Source organism: Cephus cinctus, unplaced genomic scaffold, assembly GCF_000341935.2.
Source record: "Cephus cinctus unplaced genomic scaffold, Ccin1 Ccin1_scaffold0928, whole genome shotgun sequence".
In the NCBI taxonomy this organism is placed as follows: Eukaryota; Metazoa; Arthropoda; class Insecta; order Hymenoptera; family Cephidae; genus Cephus; species Cephus cinctus.
Window position 1 is genome coordinate 57990 of NW_014333497.1, and position 23733 is coordinate 81722.

Sequence of the window (23733 nt, forward strand, 5' to 3'; positions counted from 1 at the left end):
GGGGGGGGGGGGGCAACAAATGACCTGACCAATTTTCCTCTCCTAGTCGTAATGATCGATTGCGTCATCTCCTATATGCACAACTTACATGCGCGCGTTAATGCACACACACACACGTCACTTCTCTTTTTGGGCTACACAACATATAGATATACATGTATGGTGAGGAGTTTGGCTAACGTACCCGGGCGTACCGTAACCTTTTTCCTTTTTTTTTTTTTTGAAATTATTTTTTCTTTTTTGAATACGAATACATTACATCGCGAGAATTCGCACTTTTGTTCGCTTTGTGTTATTCTCTCCCTTGTATGTCTCGCTGTCGTTCCTCGTTTACATTGTTTGCTTTTTGACTTTGTGTACGGGGGTTTTTTTTTTTTGGCTCGTTACTCTTTTTATTTCCCCTCTCTGTCGCCTTCTCTCTCGGGGGCACCTTCTGTCTCGCTATTTTTTTGGCTTCGATCTTTCGCTCGATGCTCGCGCTATGGACGCGCGATGGACAAGGGGAGTCACGTGTCAGGCGTCACGCGTCACGTGGCACGTGGCACGTGACACTCGTCTTGGCGTCATACAAACCTGGCTTTCACCGACGTCACTACAGTACCCACTGTGACATTTTCTTTGATGTGAATGGGGCCGTATACTTTCTCATCCCACAGAGGAGGTTTATTGTTTCTGTCTACGACGTCTAACTCAACGTCCACTTCTGCGTACAAGGGTGGCGTCCCTCTGTCGGATGCCCGCACTGTCAGGCGATACCTGTCTCGCTAGTGGCAAAATATGGGCCGTCAAGTTACAGGATCATTTGGGACACTCTTCAATAAACGAATGAGAAAATAAATAGTTAAAACGCGTCAAGATCGCAAGCCGTTATACCTATGAAATACGTATGTATATATATATATATATATATAGATATATATATATATATATACACACTTAAGCATTCACATACGTATATTAATATATAAATATATATATGTGCCTATATTAAAACCAATATGGTCGCGGCATGTATTATCAATGGTAACAAGAATTTTGTAACGAGAGTCGATTACAACGTCGGTTGAAATTTTTAGAACGGGACGAACTCAGTGATTGACTTTCGACATTTTCTTTTTTTTTCAATAAAAAACGTAAAACGTATTTTTCATGAAAATCAGTGGGTTGTATACGGATTTTGAGAATGAAGAATCTGGTAGGTATCTGTTTCCTTTGTTATTTAGGCTGTGCTCATACGCACTACTTTTGCTCGTTATTGACGTCAAACGACGCGAGGTATGCGCATGCGCATCGTTACTTGCCTTTTTATATCGACAATTCACTAAATGACGTTCTGGAACACTTGAAAAGGATTATTGCATTGTAATGGAGTGGAATATCAATGGACGAATGAAAGATACCCACGAGATTCGAATTTTCCCGCCTCGACGTATAAATCGACTCGAGATCCTCGAAGCAACCGGAACGATCAACTTAACGTGTATATCCGACCATAGGAATTTCTACTAAAACAAAAGTCGTAAAACAAAAAGAAGGCAACAACAATACAAAAACAAAAAATATTCAAAAGATTGCGCGCCAACGGACAGACATAGGTATTTCGATAAACACAAGAGTTAATGTCCTACTTACTGGAAAACAGCCCTTTTTTTTTTGTCATCGTCAAATCCGAAGGAAAGTAAATGGTGCAATCAACACAAACATAAACAATAAGAATATGAAAAATTAGTCTTGTACAGAAAAATATAAATGAACTTAATGCAGGCGCTTTTTTTTTGTTTTTTCATTTTTCTTTCTCAATTATATCTTTTGTCGTTCTTTGTTGCATGCAAGCAGAATGCGCTTTAAATAGGCATCACGGAGAGAGAGAGAAATAGAGAGAGAGTAAGAGAGAGAGAGAGAGAGAGGAAATTAGGGGAGAAGTGAGTGTGTGAAGAAAAACAGACAGACAGAGTAAGAGAGAGAGAGAGAGAGAGAGAGAGAGAGAGAGAGAGAGAGAGAGAGAGAGAGAGAGAGAGAGAGAGAGAGAGAGAGAGAGAGAGAGAGAGAGAGAGAGAGAGAGAGAGAGAGAGAGAGAGAGAGAGAGAGAGAGAGAGAGAGAGAGAGAGAGAGAGAGAGAGAGAGAGAGAGAGAGAGAGAGAGAGAGAGAGAGAGAGAGAGAGAGAGAGAGAGAGAGAGAGAGAGAGAGAGAGCTTGTATACGAAAGAAAGAGATAGGTGCTCAGGTTAAGATGCTGGAGTCGATGGGATATATTCGGAACAGAGAAACATGGTATAGGTAGGTTCAAATATGACGACCCCTCGTTCGTTTTTGCTTTTTGTAACGACACTCAAAAACAGATGGACGTTATCTGCATTAGCTATATACGTATTTTACATTGGCTATATACATATCTTGGTACTTCTCAAGATCCAATATGTATATATGTCTCTCTGTCTGATCACAACAGCTGGTATGCTGCCCCAATCACAGAAGAAAAAATGTCACACGCCAAAGGACAACGGTCTTACGTTCTAACGTGTCTTGTCGACGCTCACGAAATTACAAAAAAAAAATTATTCGTTAGGCAGTCTCGTGTTGTTGCTGTTATAAGTCGCGAGTGTAAAAAAAAGTAGCCAAAAAGTTAGAGTCGAATAGATAGATCGATAGATAGATAGATAGTACAGTCAGAGATAATGAACGAAAGAGAATGTTTCGATGAATTAGATTAAGTTTTAATCAAATTAGAGATAGAGAGAGTGTGAGAGAGAGAGAGAGAGAGAGAGAGAGAGAGAGAGAGAGAGAGAGAGAGTGAGTGAGGAGAGAGAGAAAGAGAGAGATAGAGAGAGAAATAGAGGAGAGTGAATAAGAAAACGCGAGATAGAGCGAGAGAAAGAGATAGAGAGTCTTAGTGAGATCCGTTCCTGTAAAGGAATCAAAAACACATTCATATAAAATATCGCAAGCATTTTCAAAAATTGTTTATGTCTGATGCACCACAAAATGCGTAGAGGATGAGGAGGTACACCGTACGTGGGGCTCAAAAAATCTCGTTCCCACCTGCTCCTGGAAGTTCAAAAAACATCACTTCCCTTTTGAAAAACATTCACATTAGTTAATAGAGTTAAGCACGAAAACATGTATAGAGTTGAGGGCGGTCGCAGTGCACGCACGTTGTGTGTGACGCACAAAAATTCACCGTCCACAAAGGTTCCAAGTCCGCTCATTATACTTGATAATGGGAGATATTACGTGACATCGAGTATAAAATTCAATCGAGTTCCTCTTGCGCCGTTGGTCGCGAGAGCTCGTGAAAAAATCAACAACAAAAATACCGCGCGAAATGAATTTTTCAAAAACGAAAAAAAAAAAAAAAAACGAAAAAAAATACCAAAATTAAAAAATTCATGACATGTGAAATACGTTTCACCGTTGCCCAGTACGAACGATCACTAGACAATTAGCTGTCGTCAAAGCGCACTAAAACCGTACAACCTTTTTTTTTCGGTTTTCGATAAGCGCATATCCAAAAATGTTCTTGTCTCCGTATTTACTCTTTTGCCCAACTTTCTGCATTTTCTATTTTGCTTGTCCTCGTTATACGTTTTTCTTATCATTTTTTTTCTCCATTCGTATCTCATTAAACTCTCGTCTTTATCAGTTTCTTCGTTTTTCTAGAGATTTTTCGGTTCGTCCTTTTCTCCCGTTCTTATTATCGTTATCTTGTTCCTCGAAAAATTGGTCAGAACGATCGAGATATGTATTTTTTTTTTTTTTTTTTTTCAAGGTACGTGAAGCATTTGAGGAAATCAGGCATAGCTAAGTACCATAGTGAACACATTGTGCAATATCAATGGGAATAAAAATTCTATACATGTGCCGTACAAATGAAACTCATTTTTTAGTTGCAGAATGTATGCATATATACACATATGAATGTCAATATATTATATACGCGTTGCTTCTACGTTAAAATTCATTTAAAAAATATGCGCTTACATGTAGCGCATTTTTGTATAAATATATAACATCATTTTTGCAAGTACATATGTGTATACAGACACGCGCGTAATTAGTGAATCAGAAATCAGAATGGTACGGTCAAACGCATGTTAGTATATACGAGATATGCCGATTAGCAACAAAACGGACACGTGTTAAACATAAGTACAACGGAAATATATAATGTCGGCAGTAAGTGTACACTCGGCTATGTAGAATATTCTAATCGGTATTCTGGCCCAATAATATATGCTCGGACGTTTCTAGTGCTTGTCGCTATAATACATGCAATTTACGTTTTGATGCAATAGTCATTTTCTGCGATCACTATCAAGTTCAGTTATAATAATTGTTATCGGTTTTTGGCACGTACTAAATAGTACAGTCAAAATGTAAACTGATAACGCCCACGTGGGATCATTGACACCGTATGATAAAACTTTGTAAAATGAATGTAAATAAAATTAGTTCACTTTGATACCGTTCACCGTCCATAAGTTAATTATTTTTCAGCACCGATTCGTCAGTTCATAAATTTTGAGCCATGACTGATATTATTTCATAATATATTATTATTATATTGTACATAAAAAAATACTCACATCCAATGCCTTCTTTAATACAATCCAACCAGATTCCGGTTGGATTTCAAAATACTGCAGACTCTGGTCGTTGTTCGGTGCACTTAGTGTGTACGTTATGGCACCATTGTTGTCAGCATCTTCATCAGATGCTGAGACACGTAAGATATTTGTTCCTATACTGGCATCTTGTTTTACATTCTCAACATATTTCTGTGAATAAGTAACAATGTATGTTAAATTAGTTTCATTGAAGAAAAAACCCATATTCAGCGTCAAATCAAATGATTACCTGACGATCGAACAACGGCGGGTTGTCGTTGACGTCGGTGATTTCAACAGTAAAAGAGCAAACACCCTCCAATGAGGGTTCGCCTTGATCGGTAGCTTTCACCGTGACAGACACAAACTTTCCGTCATCGCCCTCGCGATCGAATACCTATAAAAATCGATAAATCAAGATTTATCGGCACAATAAAGAATTTCGTACAATAACAATGATGGCGATTGACGTTTACCTTGTTGGTAAAAACTTCGCCACTTTCCTCGTCCACGGTGAATTTCGTGCCTTTCTGATTAGGCTGTTGCACAATAGAATATTTAACTTGGCCATTGACACCCTTGTCTTCGTCGGTGGCCTGTACTTTTATTACAGTACTACCATTGGGCGCCCCTTCTTCGACTTTTGGATAGTACGTACCGCACTCTTTGAAAACAGGCTTGTTGTCGTTCACGTCTGTTATGAAGACAACAACAACAGCCGTACTTGTATGAATAGTCATGTCGCCATTAAGACAACATGCCCCGTCATCAAGGGCTGTAACATTCAACTCGTATTTGTCACGGTCCAACGATATAGCCTTTCCATGCAACCTTATTACGCCAGTTATTTCCTCTATGACAAATTGTCCTGAAGACGTATCGCCACCGACGAAACCAAAGCGGACGTTGTCGCCATCTTTGTCGGATGCCACAACGGTCGTCACTAAAGTATTTGGTCCAGCATTTTCATCCACATTAGGCGTGTAGACTTGTTGAGAGAATTTTGGCTCCTCGTCGTTCTTGTTTTTCGTGTAAATCCGAACTGTTGCTGTTCCGGTTTTCGAGGGTTCGCCTGATTGATAAGAAGCCCGATAAGGACGTTTGTTTTATATAAAATGATTATGTTTTCGTAAAACTGATTTCTTTTTGTTTTTTTTTAAATTACATAAACTCTCTTGTCTACCTTTGTCTTTCGCCGTTACTACGAATTCGTAATATGCATTGTTGTTATCGGCATCGAGCTGCTTATTGTTCACAATTATCCCGTTGGAATCAACGCTAAAATGGTCGTCCGATACGGAATATTCGATTTCTGCATTCGCACCAGAATCTGCATCCGTCGCCTTCACTTTCAATATACTCGTGCCAAGTGCAATGTCTTCGTCCACATTGTGCGCTTGGTAATCCGGTAATTCGAATTTCGGTGCGTTATCATTCACGTCCGATACTCTGATAGTCAGCTGTGGAAGATTGTGAAAAGTATAGATATATTACAAACGGATTTTTTATGGGAAATAACGAAAATACAATAACCATCCGTATCTTACTTCGACAGTAGTTGAAAATCCACCGGAATCCTCGGTGGCAGTAACGATCAAGGAATAAATGTGAGGCTGCCGTAAATCTTCGAAATCCAATTCTTTGGCCAATTTGACAATACCGGAAGTGGGTCCAATATTGAAGGTACCAGCCGCGCCCTGACCTTGTGCTTTAAGCGTATAGCGAATTTCACGATCAGCAAATGATTTGGCCTTCACTGAAATAATACTGAAAATGAAAATTCATTTTTATTATATCAAATATCATTGACCCTGTATCATCCTAATTAATTTCTGATCGATCGCGTCTTACTCGGAATCTTTCTTTTGGTTTTCTGGAATTTCAGCCTCGTAAGCCGTAAGGTAAAATTGCGGAGCTCGTTTTCCACCGACTATCGATAAACGTTCCTCCGGTGTTGATTGGAAACGTTTCTCCTCCACTCGTCCATTCTGATCTTCGGCTTTTACATAAAGCACATACTCCATGTCCAACTGGAAGACATCAGTCCCACGAGTTCTCACGACGCCAGAACGTTCGTCGACCTCGAATCGGCCACCGGCTGCGAAATGAAAAATATATAATGTATTAATGCATCTTGATTGAACGATAATAATAATAATACATAAATTTAAAAAGCAAAACTGATAGAAAAAAATATCCAAGCAGCGATACGATCGCATTAACCAATTTTGTTTTTCGTATCGCTCAAAAGCTCAAGGACATATTGCAAATTATATCTCCATATGATATAAGCAAATTCGATCATTCATATATTTTTTTATATAATTTCATAAATTATTATAATTAATATACTCACTCCGATCGCGCACAATAAAATAATGAATATTATGATCCGTATCAGGATCTCTTGCTTGCAGAGTGAAGACATGTGTATTGGGCGGTGCATTCAGTTGCACGACTGCTTGCATGGGTAAAGGCCTGTTTATAAAATATGGCGGCTCATCATTGACGTCCTTGACATTGATAATAACACGCTGATTGTCCGTATCTAAAATCGTATACAGAAAAAGAAGACATTACAGTAGACGAAATTAATTATACAAACGACAAAAGCGAGAAAGCAGATCAGATAGTAAAAAGAATGATTAGCAGTTTTCAGCTACATAGTAGAAAGCATTATTCGTGTATATTGTTAAGGCGCCGATGTTTATCGTATAAATGACAATAAGATTGATAGAAATAGTACTTACATTGAAGCCCTTTGGAAGCGAAGTGTTTGTAAGAAAGAAAAGAAAAAAAAAAACATTATTAGTACAACGGTGCGTGTTTTAGGACCAAACCTGACTGAAGGTATGACAAGGATAAGGGCTGGTGAATAAAAATAAAAAAAAAGCACGTGATAATGACATGAGAAAGAAATAAAGAAAATATGGAAGCGTTCATCGGAAACGTTCGGAACGAAAAATAATACCGTCGTAAATTGTACAGGATTCACCATACACGTGCTGAGGACAGCGGGCTTGATCGATCAAAGAAAAAATAATGGTATCAATAAATGAGGCCCAATTATATTAAATTGACGTAGTACTAAAGAATATACGTAAAATATCTAATGGGTCTTATGGAATAGACGATATATACCTGTGTTCGTGATAGTGACCCAAAAATCAATAGTTTTCTCGGGACCAAGTTCTTCGTAGTCCCACTTTTTCCGTACGTGAACGGATCCATTTAACCCAACCGTGACCCATTGATTTTCATCACGAATTTTATAGGTCTCCCGTTCGGTCTCCTTCTCCAAATAGAAAGCCACCTTCCCTTCGACGTCCCCATCAGCCTCGGTAAACTCGACCCTCTTCGTGGGCCTTACGGCCCTCGTGACTCGTCTCTTCTGTATCCTGTGGACTTCCGGAACGATCGGTACCGACGTTAAAAATCTAAGAACAACTTTGGCCGGTTTCTTGGCGTTTCTACTGGGTGTCCTCAAATCGTGAGCACCTACGAAGACCTCATACTCAACGTCTTCTTCCACCGTGGTATCAGGTTCACCAGTGAGCAGTAAGTCCCCGGTCTGGGGCACTATCACGACTAAATTACTGGGCGTTATCAGTTGGTATGCTACGTTATCACCATCATCATCCTTGGCAGTGACTCTGCCCACGGTAGAAAATCTTTTCCACTGTGCGATCGAGTCCCGGGCCAGTGTTTCGAGATTCGAGGGCCTTATCTCAAAGTAGTACGTCTCCTCCTCAAATCTAGGACTGTTGTCATTGACATCCAAGACACGAACCACGCCACTGATTTTTGCCCTGCTAATAAAATTACCATCGGAGGCATGTATGACCACCGTGTAGCTTCTTCTGTGTTCACGATCGAGGGGCCTAGCTGTAACAACATGGACACCCTGCTTGTGACTCTTCAGCGTCAAATTGTATCCTGTTCGCTTGGTGATGTATTCGCGCAGAGCAAAGGGCCGCTCGCCAGAGTCGTCCGGTAGGATCTTATAGTGGACCGGAAAGCTACCGTGGGCGTGGAGAACCGGAAATCCATTGACCACCCTGCCCGGTTCTTCATTTTCCGTAACCTCACCCTCGCCCAGGTGCTCGTGCGAGAAGGTCAACATGTTACGTCGATTGATCACGTATAGATGCAGGTCATGAGTCTCCGTGCGATTGGCCAATTCTTCTAGAACAATCAGGTTCACTGGTTTGTTAACTAATGGCGTTAAGTCGGAAGTCGTCATCACTACGCCGTTATCCAGCACCGTGAAGAACTTCGAGAAACCAGTTTCCAGGAGACGAAAATTCGACGTTTGCTTCGGATTTCCCGGAAAGTGGGTCACCTCGTAACCTGGGTACACGTCGTGTGGCACCACGGCCATCTTTGAAGTTATGCATGTCGCCAGTGATAGTAACGTTGCGATCGTGGACCACATTCTGCTGCCCATTTCGCCAACTCTGGATTCTTTACTAAAGCATTAGTGCTGGCGGCTGTAACGTGAAAAAAAGCGAATATAGAATTATTAATGAATACATTAGCGTACTACGTGTGTATACATATGTATATATATATATATATATATATATATATATATATATATATATATATATATATATATATATATACTACAGTGAACTATTTTATCTTATCACGTGATGCCACTTTATGAATTTTTGATACTATGCCAATTTTTGTCCCACCCACTCCCTCCCACTCTTTTCCACCTCTCCTCTGTGTCTACCCATTCCTTTCGTTGTCTGTAATTAAACCACGACGTTTAATGGCCGCGGTCTAGCGCGACGTAAATGTCTCTAACCGCAGGGTGCTAATGCTCTCAAACGTATTAATTGCGACGACAATTCGGAGCGTGACGGGGATAAAACTATGCAAGGCTGCTTTTCAACGGGAGCACCGTGTGACAGTGTGGATGCGCCAGTTTCTGGCGGTGTCAGGTTTCATCCCTGAAGCTCAGAATTAATTAAGGAAAGGAAATACGAGGATGAGGAAGATTTGAATCGATGAAAAAATTATATGTGACAATTGACCAACTGATTTTTCGTTGTTTGCAGGGTGATAAAAACAAAATTATCAATGCGAAACTTTTTTTTTTTTTTTCATAATCAAATAAAATTTCCAAATCATTGGACACGATGAAAACGATGCTTGAGATCATTCGGTCGTCTGTACACAAGTCGTAAACTGAATGCGGGCGGCACTGCTGTAAAGGGCGTACCGGAAACAGGAGCCGTCGCGTACGAATCTACCATTGTTACTTATTGTTAGTAACCCTCCGTTCCATTTGATTCCATTCTCGTCCCGAGACCGGATGCGAGGTCAGTCGCGTCTCAGTTAACCACGAGGGACCCCGACAAATCTACAAACGAATAATAAGGCAAAGCCATTGCCTCGCGTTCAAAATTATCTACATAATATTCCCAGCGAAACTTGCACGTCAGCCAGTCGTAAGCAAGCTGACAAAGGGACGTCCTACGTAACTTTTGAAAACAGCCCGAATATAGAAAAGCAGTGACGTAAGCCGGAAAGCACGTTCTCAGATAGATCAACCGGTTGAATTAAATGAAAAATTGAAAATTGATAGACACTGATGGATTTTCGACCGTTAAAGAAATTACGATTTTTTTCTTCGTCTTGAAAAATCACTTGAATTTAATTAGCCTCACGTTGACCGATAATTTAATTCGAAAAAGTTGTGCAAAGTGGCAGGAAGATCGGTAGTCATGTAGCTTAATAGTTTAGGCATGGGACATAGGGGCGAGGGGATGCACTTAAGAGCCAGAAATTGACGTCATTGACTTTAACGATAACGAAGTCGAGACAAAGTGTTGGGTGTTAAGTTCTTAGTGTCAGTTGGTCGCTGGGTAAGAAACGTAGCGTAATAAAAGTCAAGGAAATGCTTCTAGTAAGGATTCACTTTTATTTTCAGTGTAACGATCCCCTCGGGACTCGCTGGTAAAGGAAGCCGTTTTCAGGTTAGGTTAAGTCGCATTGTAACACGAGATCCAATAGCGCCGTTAAAACGTATTAAATAACCAGTACGGTCTACGTTGGAAAACGATACATCGGTACTCGACTTCTTGGATTCCCAAGTACTTACTACGCGAGTCAAGTTAAACTTTCGTCGTTACTCGACGCTGGCTTTTCGATTTTACAAAGGGCATAATATACTGCTCTATTGTCCTGACTATGCCTAATGAATCCCCGTGGGTACTGTTCGTGAATTTCAATGGTTGGTTTATACTCCACTAATTATCGGGTATGACAAACTTTTATTTACAAAAAATCCCTCGGCACTCCTGGGACACGCGGACTCGAAAGCTTCCGCGTGATCACTTTGAGCGAGGTATCGTTTATCTAGTGTACAATCAAAAGAGAGTTAACGTCGTACATAATTTTCGAAAATTGAAAAAGAAAAAAAAAGTTCTGACTGAGTTTTTACTGTCGTTTTGAATATTCGTTTTCAATTTATTTCTGATGTGTCAGACTGCTGGTTGATCGAGAGATAGAGATTTTGAAAAGAATTGTACGTGGGTGACGTCATTTTTGTATTTTTACGACGGACGAGTATCTATCCTCGTGGACCAGTTGGGATATGAAAAGTGACTTGGTTTGTCAAGGTCGCCTAATAAATAGATCTTCATTACCATATTAGTAATGATAAGTCTGAGTGACATTAATGGTACAATATCATGACCTTTGACTCAAAGATAATACATGAGTTTACTTTGGTAGATATCATTTTGTAAATTTTTATAGTTTATCATTATGCGTTACCTAATAGCCATTCCACTTAGGTATCATCAGATGTTTTTGATTTCGTGAAAATTGTTCTGCTGATTGGTCGCCTGTTAAACGTAAAATGAGGTCATTCGTTGAGAGGAACTGAAGCTAATCAAGTGGATGGAATTGTCCGGTAGCAATTTATTCGCAGATTACGATTCCGGTTTATAAATTTAATTACACGTGGGTGCCCGTGGGTAACGTCCTGTGAATTCAACTATTCGCTAATAAATTTTGAGAATCCAAATTTTTCTTCTAACAATATAATTTACGTCACGAAATTCCAGGTGTAACGTTAACGCGATACTCGGTACGTAATAATGGCGAAAGATTCGAGAGATCATAATTTCGCAACTTCCGGCACGCCTCGAGTCAGACCGGATGACAATTTCTATAGAAGATCATCAGGCCGTAAACCGAGAATCAAAACCATTCCGAAAGCTGACGTTCAGGGAATGATTGAATTTCATATATTAATCCGATTCGTTGATTGGTTTTTAGGCACGTCAATGTATTCCCCCGTTCTCTATATATATATATGTCTATTTTTTCTGCACAGTCTATTACGAGTGTAACTCCCAATACGAAATGAAATATTGACTTGTGTCGCTACCATTTGTTACCAAGTACATTCTCCATGACTGTGTTATTGAGTGACATCTAAAAATTCATCTGCAATGGAAATTGAACGATCCCCGCCATAGTACCAAATATACAGACGTTTTCGCGACAGCCTTGCGAATCCTCGATTTTCCCTGTATTACAGCTCCGGTATCCTGCAATTGATAGACAATCATTTTTCAGGATTCCTCGTATACGTCATACACCATACCTTAAGCCGATAAAGATACGTCACGCTGAACTTTTGTCTGCCTTTATCCAAGAATAAAAAATCGTCCCCGATTCAATGCCGTAAAAAAGAAAGAAAAAAAATTTTTTGAAAAAAAAAAATACACAACACGTGCCCATTTATTTTCCGTACTGCGATCCTTGTCCAACGTCAAGATATTTAGATCCTACAAAAATGTCCATCCCTTGGTATAATGATGCCATTAGTGTCATTTCAAAATGGCTGCGTCCCCTCCCTGATAGGAATGCAAGAAGCTAATTGGGGCTGTTTTCAATAGAAACATTCGGAGCCGTGAAAACTTTTGAGACGAGACGGTGTCAGGATTTTGAAGGGGTGAAAACGTGGAGGACGATCCTCACGGGTGTCCGTGGTTAGGACGAACGACGTGGCTGGCGGATGACGTAACAGTGGGAATTTATTAAGGCGATTAAGATGACGAAGAATTCTTAGACGTTAACGAGGTTAGTAAGAGCGTCTTCTTGGAAAGTGACTGGTACGTCTGATCCCAGAAAAGTTTCTCGGCTGAACGATTACAGAGGGAGAGGAAAAAAGGTCAACGGGTGGTCTGGAACGTGGCCATCTTGAAAGAAGGGTTAATGAGCCAGTGTGGTACGAGAGACGTGGAAATGATCATCCCAACGTAAGACTCACAGTCGCCGACAAAGGGAGGAGTACCGCACGATCGAAATCCCATAAAGAAAAAAATCATCCCTAATCTCAAGAAATACTTTTCCAGTCATTCCATTACGATAATTCACAGTGTCATTCTTTCTCGTTCCATGACTCACGGTCCTCGCTGACAGTCTAATGACTTTTGAAAGATTTTTATATAAGATAAGCCGCGGGATATGCGCGTTTCATTGGATAAATTATACTGAATGCATACAAGAATCACAGTAGGTATCCAGATGGATGGTTTCTATCTACATTATGCATATACACGTGTATATATACATATATACGTTTAGGGTATGTTCTGTGAAACGTAGGCGTATCCTCAATAATAATAATCACCTGACAGTAATAACAGTTTAAATCGATATCAAAAGTTATCGTACAGCGATACTGTCCCGGGATAACTGACAAATGTTGAAATATCAGTAAAGTCCCGGTTAAAGTAGAATCAAGCGAGCCACCCTAACTTCGCTACGATTTCATCGGCATAAAAGCCCCCGGGCGTAGTTTAGCTCGTAAAATATTTGGGCAGCGGACCAACTAGGAGAGATAGAGAGAGATCCAACGTAGAGAACGAAGGAGTATGGCAGAGACCTTAGAGGGTGAAGTTAGGGAGACGGAGGACGTTCGCCCCCATCATTCTACGTGGGGGCTGGGAGGGGGGAGAGCCCTGGAAATAGGGGTTCTCTTAACCCCCGTGGAGATGGTACTCCACGGAGCCATGAGGGATCAGAAAAGGGGGGAGCACGGCGTACGGTTGTGATGGTGATGGGGGGATGTTACGTGGGGGAAGGGCTGGAGGAGGGGAGGGTGACAAAGGAAGGGGGCGGTAAGGGGGGCTACGACGACGTGGAGATGCGGAAAAGTCTGAGAGGCGAAAGGAGAGCTTCCTGCCGTCTCTGCTGTTGATGTCAGCGGAGGTGCCCGAGTGGGATGGAGGACGGAGGTTGTAGGTTGAAGGTAGAACGAGAGAGAGATAGAGGAAAAGGGGAATAGGGCTCTACTTGGATTGATTGAGAGAAAGGCCAAGAGGCGGCGGTGCTGTTAGCAATGGTGGTGCTGGTACTGCTGGAGGCGGTGATGGCGGCGGCAGAGGCGGCGGTGGTCGTGCTGCTGGAGGGTTGTCAATCGATAGGGGTTGCATGCGCCCAAAACCACCCTCCACTACTATCGCTGCCGACTTAACCACCGTTTACCGTCTCAAAACCGCCACCCCCGTGGATCGCTAATGTCTCCTTTGCTTGACGACAAATTTCTACGTATATTTACGGCGCCTTCGCTCGGGTCTCCGACATGGATATTTTTCTGTATTCGGCGAGTCGATGTTCTTTGGACGGTTAGTATGGTGGACGTAGCTTTATTGCGTTACTTTTCTCCCCGGTTTAACTGTCTTGCTTTAGCCTTATGGGTTTCTGGGGATTTTCACGTGATTGCCAGGGATTCTTAAATCGGATGTTGATACTGTCAACGTAAACGACAGACGGTTTTATCCTGTTAACTCTGATATGAGGTAGAACAGTGGATTTGAAAATTATCAAACGTGGAAATGCGATTAGAAAATTATATTTTTTCGATTAAATTTCATTGTCGATTCATCGCTCGGGCGAACGACCTGAAACGTATTTGAACGACGGCGGATTATCGGCTTCCAAGATTTCTCGAGTAGATCATCTGGTAGTAATCGGTTATCTGAAATCGATGACGTTTTGACACCGCTGGATGGAATATCGACAGAATTAGGTTATGTATGAGGCATGAAAATGGGTATCTGTTTGCGAATATGAGATTTTTCAGTCTCCTGAAATAATTTCTAAAACTGATTTTAATCCTGTCATTTTCTCCCTTCGAAGTTTCAATGGATAACGAACTTTTTACGTGAAGCGCCAACGAGTGCCATAGGGCTTTCAGGTTGTCAAGAGCCGTTAACCCTTGTGGCCTATCAAAGCCATATGCCATTGCCAACGTAAAATGCCTGTATACAGTACTTGCACGGTACATGACGACTAGATTTAAAAAATTATATTGGCGAACCGTATTTGAAGTTGTCCAAAGAATTTCATCGACTGCTTTATTCTTGATGAGACTCTATGATAAATACACTGGTGAATGACTTAATGAGCTTTTACAGACACGAAAAGAAATATCCTCGAGTCAAATTTTCATTAGCGGTTTCACGCTTGGAATTTCTAATTTATTTCGTTCTCAGAATAACACTGCACGTACTCAATTGCAATTGCAGTCGGTGGTGTCGAATTTATAAAATTGTTACCACTGCCCTTCCCTATTTATTTCTTTCATTTTCTACGTGCTACTCACGCCATTGTTACAGACACCCTATTTCCATTGTTATAGTTACCCAAGGGGATTTCCATCCCCCAAGTCGTTACTGCCCGCTGGAAACGCATCCTAATCAAGGGACATGTGGCTATTGTATTTCTATGGACGTTTAACGATTAGTCATAGTCCCTTGAGATGCGAATTCAAAAATATTTTTGCGAAATTACTAAATTCCAATTTCGAACCATGGGTTAATTAACGTGCAATTTTTATAAAATTTGTAAAAAAAAAAGTGAAAAAAAAACCATTCCTTTTGCATCGCACGAATTTTAATGATAAATCTGCATTCCGTACGTTTCATCGATATTTCCATTAATTTTCATTATTTTATCAGACTTGCTAATCGGAGTATTCAAAAATTAATTTTGCCGCGCTTGACTTTCGAACGTTTATTTCGCTGGAGGAATAGAAAAACAAAATAGAACGAAAATGCATTTTGCGTTTGTTCTTTCTTTGAAAATACCATATACAATTGCCAACGGACCATGACGAATAGGGGCACCCGGTATTACGGCGTTCCAGTCAATACGCGTTAATTATAATTGCACCTGGCCTCACCGTGGCATTTTATTATCGATCTGCAGCCAGCATGAACTCTGACCCGTGCTCGGTTATTTTGGACTGGAAGTCAAAGTGCTTCTTAATGCTTGGATGTTCGGAAGTCTTTCAGACATTAGCCACCCTTATACAGTCAATAAGACAGAATCGATTGTCATTAATACATTAAAAGCTCTAAAAATACATAACAGGGTGAATCAACGTCCAGACAGAATATAGGATAATTAGAAATTTCTCCAATGCATCAATTGCCAACGTGGTGTACCCAAAACTTATAATGCTTATTGAGAAATCGATAAGATTAAAAAATTATTCAACATGTTATTGGTCTTATCCTTTGTTCACTCAGAACGCATGACATTCAAAAAATAATTTTTTTTTTTAATACATAATATAGTTCCTTCGTGATAACTCATTCATGGTAATGGTGAAGTTGATATAGTACGGGAAAAGATCTCTCTAAAAAAACATTTTCAAAGGACGGGGCGTTTTCGTTTTCGACGAATTCCATTCGCCGGCTGCCTCACACATGTACGACACTATCAGAAGCCGTTTCCCCCCGAGTTATAAAAGAACGCGACCCTCCGTCGAAACGTAGCAGACTTCGCGAGTGGTAAGAACCATCCAGAAAACATGAACTCCTTTAGTCTGGTCTGCTCCGGTCTTGTTCTACGTCAAGATGTACCCAGGTATGCGTCCGTTAAAAAAGGTTACCATTATTGCGTAACGTTTGTTGTGTCTGGTCACGTGTGCTATATATATTAGAATTTGTATCGTATCTACATCAGTTAGACAAAATATTTTTCAGTACCCCACGGGATAAATAAATGTAAAAAATTATTATTATCATCGTCCACACCCACCCCTATTAACCGTGTATTCGAGATAACAACGTGTAGTTACTCTCGTACATCAAATGTCAATAATTTTTAATTTAACTAGTTTCAAGTAAATATACATATTTTTTGACATTTTTATTCAATTCCTTATATGAAAAAGAAACTAATGTTACATTGAGATGCGGGATATTCTCGTTGAGCTAGAAAGGTTTAAAGAACTCGCGGTGTACCGCCATCAAACTACCGCAACAGCTTGCCAATACGTCAGTAAAATGCACGCAGAGCCAGAATGTCATGTAAATCCGTCGTGTCTTCCGACGAGAACCCGTGGAGTACCCGTGACCCACGAATCCATAAAAGCCATAGCTACATACGATAATATGTACGTAGACCACATACGGTATAGGTAATTACACGAAGCGCACACGCGGTAACGCCAGAACGAAGAGCGCGGTGTACGTAAATGAAGAAAAAAATAAATAAACGTTAAAAGAAGAGAAAACACTGAAAAATCATAAAAACCAAACATAATCCAACAATTTTTCGTATAACGAGCATAATCCCTAAGGGCGTACTCGCATCCTCTTCCTTGAGCAAAATCAATAACCTGTTTGGGGTGTAGGAGAGAACCTAAGGAGGCGGCAGGGGCAGCGCCATTGGCCAGGTAAAATCAAGCAGGTAACCCCTATTGCACCCTCGGTAAACGACTTACGCCACCCAGAAACGATAGGATACACAGAAGAACGTAAAGATAATTGAAGATTAAAAAGAATAAATAAAGAGAGAAACCACAAAAATACCGTCATGACAAATGCGCACGCCGAGACAACAGCAAATTCAATGAGTACCGGGTGGTTAGCCCGTATTCCGCTAGCGCGCTATATATCCCAAATGAAACAGGCACTGTCAAAATTAAGTATTCTCTTTTTCAAATAAAGGAAACTAATTAGATTCACTTCAAAAACGTACCTTGCCTAGGCCCGGTTCTCTTATCCGAATGTATTTCACTGTCACACAAAGAGATGATATTTTTATATGCCTTTTTTTCCTTTATGTCACCGCGTGGTTATCACGACGCGCTTTTAACAGGTCGATACGGACTCTGCTCTCCTGTAGGGCTAACCGAGAGTAAAGCAGAAGAGAGCTGGCCGTCAGTAGCCAGCAGCCCGTAATTCTTTGGTAGTCACGGCTGTGGGGCGCGGACCACTACCTAAACGAGCCTCCCGGATCGTTGGATAAAACTCACTAGCCGTTCCATCCGGCGTGCCAACTCCCTACGGTTCTTATCCCTCCGGCGCAGTCGCGCTCCCCACTACTGGCCGAATGTCACACACCAATACTAGGGACAGCAATGCCAATGGGCATCGGCAGCGGCAGCGACGGCGACGGCGGCAACAGCACCCTACCTAACACCCCGTCTCTTATAACGGGTGAACGTGCTGTGGTACGTACGGCCAAAGAGATGCACTCTCCTGGCAGCTTCGAGCACCCTGGCACACCCTGAGTCCCACTACCACCCTCTCCCTTTCCCGTTACCCTCCTACGTCTTAGGGGAGGCTTTGCCGGGATCTTGTGGAAAACCGGCCGCCTTACTGCCACATGCTAATCAGTTGACCCAGAGGAACGTTCTCTTTTCTTTTTTTATCTCTGCTTCTTTGCTTTCAACGCGCGGAGACGTGAATGCGTGTCTTGTGAGATTCTTTGCTTTTTGAATTAGGAAATCTCACTGAAGGCTTCTTAGACGGTGTGAACAATTTTACCGAGCTTTTGGGTAACCGTAGGGAGCTATCGTGCTGAGTATATCAGTTTGATAGGTTGCGGGATTAGGGGGTGGATCGATGTATTGTTTTCTGCCGGATTAGAATATGTTTGTATTTACTCGCTTAATTCTTCTTACGGATAGATAGTGTATTATGGGATTTCGAGATTGTTATATGTCAATGGGATACCCGGATTAATACAAATTTTCGTAAAATTTTGATTGGCGCTTATGCACGTGATATTCATTAGGTAGTGATAATCAGGTAACTACGTACTTTTCTGTGTATAATATATATAGCGTTAACCCCAATGGCACCGAAAAGGTTCTTATCATTTGATTTTTGGATTTTCCTATACTGCTCGTAAGTGCGAGTGAGATAGATCAAAGGAAATTTGCATGAATAAGACAGAGATACATACACATCACAACCACCTTCTTGGCCTTTAGATTTCGCAAGTTCTATATACCATCCATCAGTGCGAGTGAGGCAGACCCATAGCCCTTTACATGTCTATGATAAAGACGCACATAGTCAATCTACCAAATCTTAACCCTCTGTCACACCGACCCGAACTTTCACTTTAGAGATAAATATCTCGATGGTATCTTGCACGTGAGCTATTTTCAATATTGTAAGACGTATGGTGTAATATTGTACACATGCTACTCAGATAAGAAAAAAATATTCGCACAAAGCTGACAGCAAAAGAGTGTCTAAATGGGATTGTTCATGTATGTATACGGAGATAATTATATGCTAAGTATTACTTTTAAATTCCTCGATAAAAATTACCCTGGACGTAGTAACCTCGGAACGTGTTGTAATATCAGTAATATTTTATATTATCACAATAATGTTTTGTTTATTTGTTACAAGTAAATTTTCGAATAAAAAAAATTACAACTATCTTCAATACTTTTTCTAGATGAACCTCAAGCAATGCAAAGTGATATACCGCATGGTGAAAATGTTACACCAATATCTCGACATTGGATATTTCGATAGTTTACTTAAACTTTTTCTTATTTTACTATCAGTGACTTATACACATATACACGAAAAAATTACGATTTCATTCGGCTTGAGTACCTTAAAGTTTCTGAAGTTGCTGAATCCAAAACTGATATCATATTCAGAAAACTGAAAACGGCGGATCCATTGTGGCATACCAAAGTTCGAAATAACATAGAGAATCAAATAGTGGAAAATTTTGAGATAAAGTAATACGTTCTTCAGTTTAACGTCAAATCTGTATTTGGCCGTATATATATGATGTATCGACAATCAGACAACTCGGACGGTTCGATATCTCTATTTGATAGTTAAGCTAAAAACAAAAGTTTGATAAAACCAATCGTCCATATACAGTTCAGAGCAGTTTATCTGTTTCCAGTGATTGTTATTTTTATAAAATACGACAAAGTTGATTCAACAAAATTTTCAATATTATTTCAATTTCATAAAACATACAATAAACATCATTCGAATGCGTTCATTCGACTACACTGCATGTAAATCACAAATAATATTTCATTCAAACAAAAGCAGCAGTAGCTTTGCTTAGTTCATATTTGCATTGGAGGAATTTGCAAGCGACATTTTTTTGACGCAGACAGGAGATACATGAGTTTCAAAGCGCCCTAAAAATTTGTCTCAATATTTTCTCACTCGACTAGAAGTAAACCTAAACCTTGTTGCATCTACAATTAAAGTTCTAACCTAATCTAACCATACCTAACTAGCTCTAAGCCCATCAGAACCAGGAATCGCTTTATAATCCTCGCAGTAAATGTTACGTATCAAAATGTTATCAAGATTGTTCTCGTAAAGCTTTAAAAATCCTCATAACTACCAATTACTATTTATACATATATAATAAGAAAAAAGTCCTCTTAACTACCCTCCCAAAGATAGGCATATATATGCATACATAGACATATATTGGGTTTAGGTTCGCTGCCCGGATTCGCAGGGTTGAGATGTGTCAACTCAATTCTTTTTCAAAATTTTTTTCAATCCGCCATTCTGTATTTACATTGATACGGAAACAAAATTCGAAGCTTAATTAAAAAAATATTTTTAATGTTATAAAATTCAATACCAATGTCCAGAACTCAGATCGATTTCCCATTATAAAAGTATCTGTATCGACCTGGATAGAAACCCACTTCAGGTGTCATTCGAGGATCAATACCACCTGAAGCTATTCCAGTTAGGTATCATCGATACAACGCACTACGTGCAGTTAACTGGGCGACAGCATAATGTTCACATAGTACTGGCGATCCGACGACGATATTAATAGAACCTCCCTGCCCTGAGCATCCCGAGCTTAAAGCTTAAGCTTTGACTTTTACATTAAAAGTGAAATCCGGCAAGCACGCGAGTGGCATAGTTATTTTTTAACTAAACAGCTGAAATTTGACCTACTGAAAATTTGTTAATAGTTCTACATAAATGCACTATAATGATATCCCGTACGAATTATTATTATTATACCCAGCTTACAGCAAGCAATTAATTCGTTCGGTTGGACAATTTCTTAATGCACTCTGTCTGTACGTGAATGTCTGAATATCTTTAAAAATCCAAAGAAAGATCCCTTGGAATTTTTTCTTTAAAGTCGACAATTGTTTTCGAATAAAGCACGTGCGAACAGGGGGTTGTTCATTCTTTTACGAGTGGTTGGTACCTACAAGATGAACGTGTACATTCTTCTTTGGCTCTTGCTTGGCTGCCTGCTCTCGTTGCTCTCTGCTACCCTTCGTCAAATACGTTTTTTAGCACCCTCCCTTCCCTCCCCCTCGACCCTTAGCTCTACAGTACCTCGTCCCACGCTTGTAGGGGTGCACCAACGCCACTCTATTATTCACGTCTTTAGAGGGAGCAGAGTCTGCATGAAGAAAGAGTACCTATCTGCGCCACCCCGGAAACTCTCCAGCATCCCTCGGCAGAATGGTAATCGTCATAAGTACACAAAATCTCTAGGGTAACTAATACTTTGGCTTTAAATGTTAAAAAAGTTCTTCTAATTTTTCAGACCGTACTGTGTTAGAATATCGATCTTTTTTTTTTAATAAATGAAATCTCTTTTCCCCCGTCCTCCTTAACCAGTTAAAATTTGTTTACGTTAAATCGCAAAATTTTTGCGGAGAATTTACCCTAGCTAATGTTCTACCGGGTCGAGAACGTCTACGAGGGTAACGTGTACAGTCTACTCTAAAATTAATCGTAGTCTTAACCAGGCTTGAACACGTGACCGTAATCTTCGGATAATTGAGAATTGTAATCGAGGGAGTCAAACGTGTTTCGTTTGCGCGAAATTAGGTTGGCTGACTGTATCGTTGCTTCATGGGTTATAATGTATGTAGGTATGCGATAATGAGCCGTAGGTGCTCTATAGAAGGTTTTCAGTTAACAATGTACAAACGAGTGTGTACAGTCTTGACAAAAAGTTCGCAGACTCGGTAAGAGTAAAGAATTATTTAAAGGGAATAAATATGCAGTAGAGTTCAGCGGATGAACTCGTGTGAATTCTGGTTGAGGAATTTTACGTGATTTTCGAAATGAGTTTGAAACTTTTTGGTCAATTAAGGCGACTGAGATTATTCTGGGAATTGCCTAGGAATATAATTATATATAATCTCGAAATTAGGCTTCTACTCGAGAAATCATTTAAGGAAGATCCGGCGAGTGAATTTGAAATGTAATTTCTTAGGTTGATAATTGAACAAAAAATACTAGGGATTATAGTAGAGAAATTTCAATTTGATCTTGCACTCGTTATTTTACTTGCTGTAAATAGTTTTTAACGGCTATTGATTTAACGCTAATAATCCCATTACTGTTATACGTGTACGACACGGATTTAATGATTTTTAAGGCTGTCACTGTGTTTTTGTGGCGACTACTGAAATTACTAGGACAAGAGGTACCAGGTACTCGACCTGTTTGAAAAAAAGTCTCCAATGAACGTTTCGTTCCAGAGCTTGTTACAGTTTCGTGAAACAATAGCATTAATACTGAAATAATAAAAAAATTTGATGTAAAAAATTTTGGAGAGTTACGCCTGTAAAAAATCATTACGAAATCATAACCGTTGAATGAAAATAGACCATTTTTTTAATTTCCAAAAGTATTATACTTTCTATCGTTGATTTTTAATTTCCTTTTTTCTGTACCTGTACCGTGGCAGACGCCACATGAGTTTCAAAAGAACCCGGCACGCGTATCGAATGTGAATGAACGTGAAATGACTCGAAAAAGTCTTCGTGAGCGTGGCACATGATTTTTGAAAATTAATTTTTTTCAAATATCATTTCAACTAGCATTGGTTTAAAACTCAACAGACTTTAAAACAGTAGAACTTTCATTTCCTTCACCTCGACTGTTTTTACCTCACCGAGATAAAGAAGAAAATTTACGTTCTACTGCAAGTCTTAATGAGAACTTCCACTTATAAAATTTTGACAATAAAACCGGAATTTTCGAAAAACGAGATATGCCGAAGGTAATCATCGCATTTTTTGTTTTACACGTTTTTTTTACATTCGTAAAAAAAAAAAACTCGTTAGGCCCTATTAGAATGTGCAAAATTATCACGAATACAAGTGATCCCCTTATTTTTGTATCGATTTAAAAAAAAAATGAGCTACCACATTCGCAGAATCCATGGAAAAGGATAAACTCTTGGTACGTGAATAAAAAAGAATTAATTAATATTTTTGGTGGAAGCATTGTCGTATGTATGTACATGAATAAACTAACAATTAATTAAATGAACAAATATCCAGAATGAATTAGTAAGGTATTTCCACGCGCCGAAGAGAATTCCTAATGATCTCATGGGACGTCTTGCAATGATGTCTCTCGCAGAAATCATTGATCCTCAAACAGGCTTCCTGCAGCATATCTTCCGGCACAGTAATAACCATTCTCATATAAGAGGGATAATCAAAGCACTGAAAAATTTTTTGTTTAATTACTTAAAACCATATAAAAAATATCTTAACCTCATGAATTAACCAGAAACCAACCTGGCCTGGTAAACAAAATACAGACTCCTCCATGAGCAAGCATTGCACAAATTCAAGCTCGGTTTTAAATTCAGGAAAGCAGCCAAGATCTATGTACACCTATATAAAAAATAAAAATTCCCCCCAAAAAAAATCGAAAAACATTAAAAACAAAATTATCGAACGGTTTGTACTGTAACGTAATTCTTTAACTTATGACCCGACACCGATAGGAAAGCATACGAGAACGACTATCTTCGAGAACCAACCTACGTTACCTTCGGTCGTCCACCC

The 23733-nt window shown here is 39.8% G+C and overlaps 2 protein-coding genes across 8 annotated transcripts in view; both read right to left on the minus strand.

Annotated features, from left to right (window-relative positions):
• LOC107271214 (neural-cadherin) overlaps positions 1–17905 on the minus strand; it is a 48441-nt gene extending 30536 nt beyond the window's left edge. For 2 of the 6 annotated variants that reach the window (XM_015746929.2, XM_025088448.1), the window contains exons 1-12: positions 17631–17905; positions 7746–9094; positions 7576–7623; positions 6961–7152; positions 6456–6702; positions 6152–6371; positions 5788–6064; positions 5081–5676; positions 4855–5001; positions 4584–4775; positions 1633–1644; positions 574–764 (exon numbers count right to left, since the gene is read on the minus strand). In XM_015746929.2, coding sequence (XP_015602415.1) covers positions 574–764; positions 1633–1644; positions 4584–4775; positions 4855–5001; positions 5081–5676; positions 5788–6064; positions 6152–6371; positions 6456–6702; positions 6961–7152; positions 7576–7623; positions 7746–9051 — 3428 coding nt within the window. In that variant the 5' untranslated portion in view covers positions 9052–9094; positions 17631–17905. Of the gene's footprint in view, positions 1–573; positions 765–1632; positions 1645–4583; positions 4776–4854; positions 5002–5080; positions 5677–5787; positions 6065–6151; positions 6372–6455; positions 6703–6960; positions 7153–7354; positions 7364–7575; positions 7624–7745; positions 9095–17630 lie in introns of all 6 variants that reach the window. The other 4 variants (XM_015746932.2, XM_025088446.1, XM_015746931.2 and 1 more) reach the window with 4 other exon arrangements.
• A 5212-nt stretch (positions 17906–23117) lies between these two features.
• Positions 23118–23733, minus strand: part of LOC107271200 (tyrosine aminotransferase) — a 4662-nt gene continuing 4046 nt past the window's right edge. For both annotated transcript variants that reach the window (XM_025088418.1, XM_015746889.2), the window contains 2 exons: positions 23461–23559; positions 23118–23385 (listed from right to left, as the gene is read on the minus strand). In XM_025088418.1, coding sequence (XP_024944186.1) covers positions 23224–23385; positions 23461–23559 — 261 coding nt within the window. In that variant the 3' untranslated portion in view covers positions 23118–23223. The remainder of the gene's footprint in view (positions 23386–23460; positions 23560–23733) is intronic.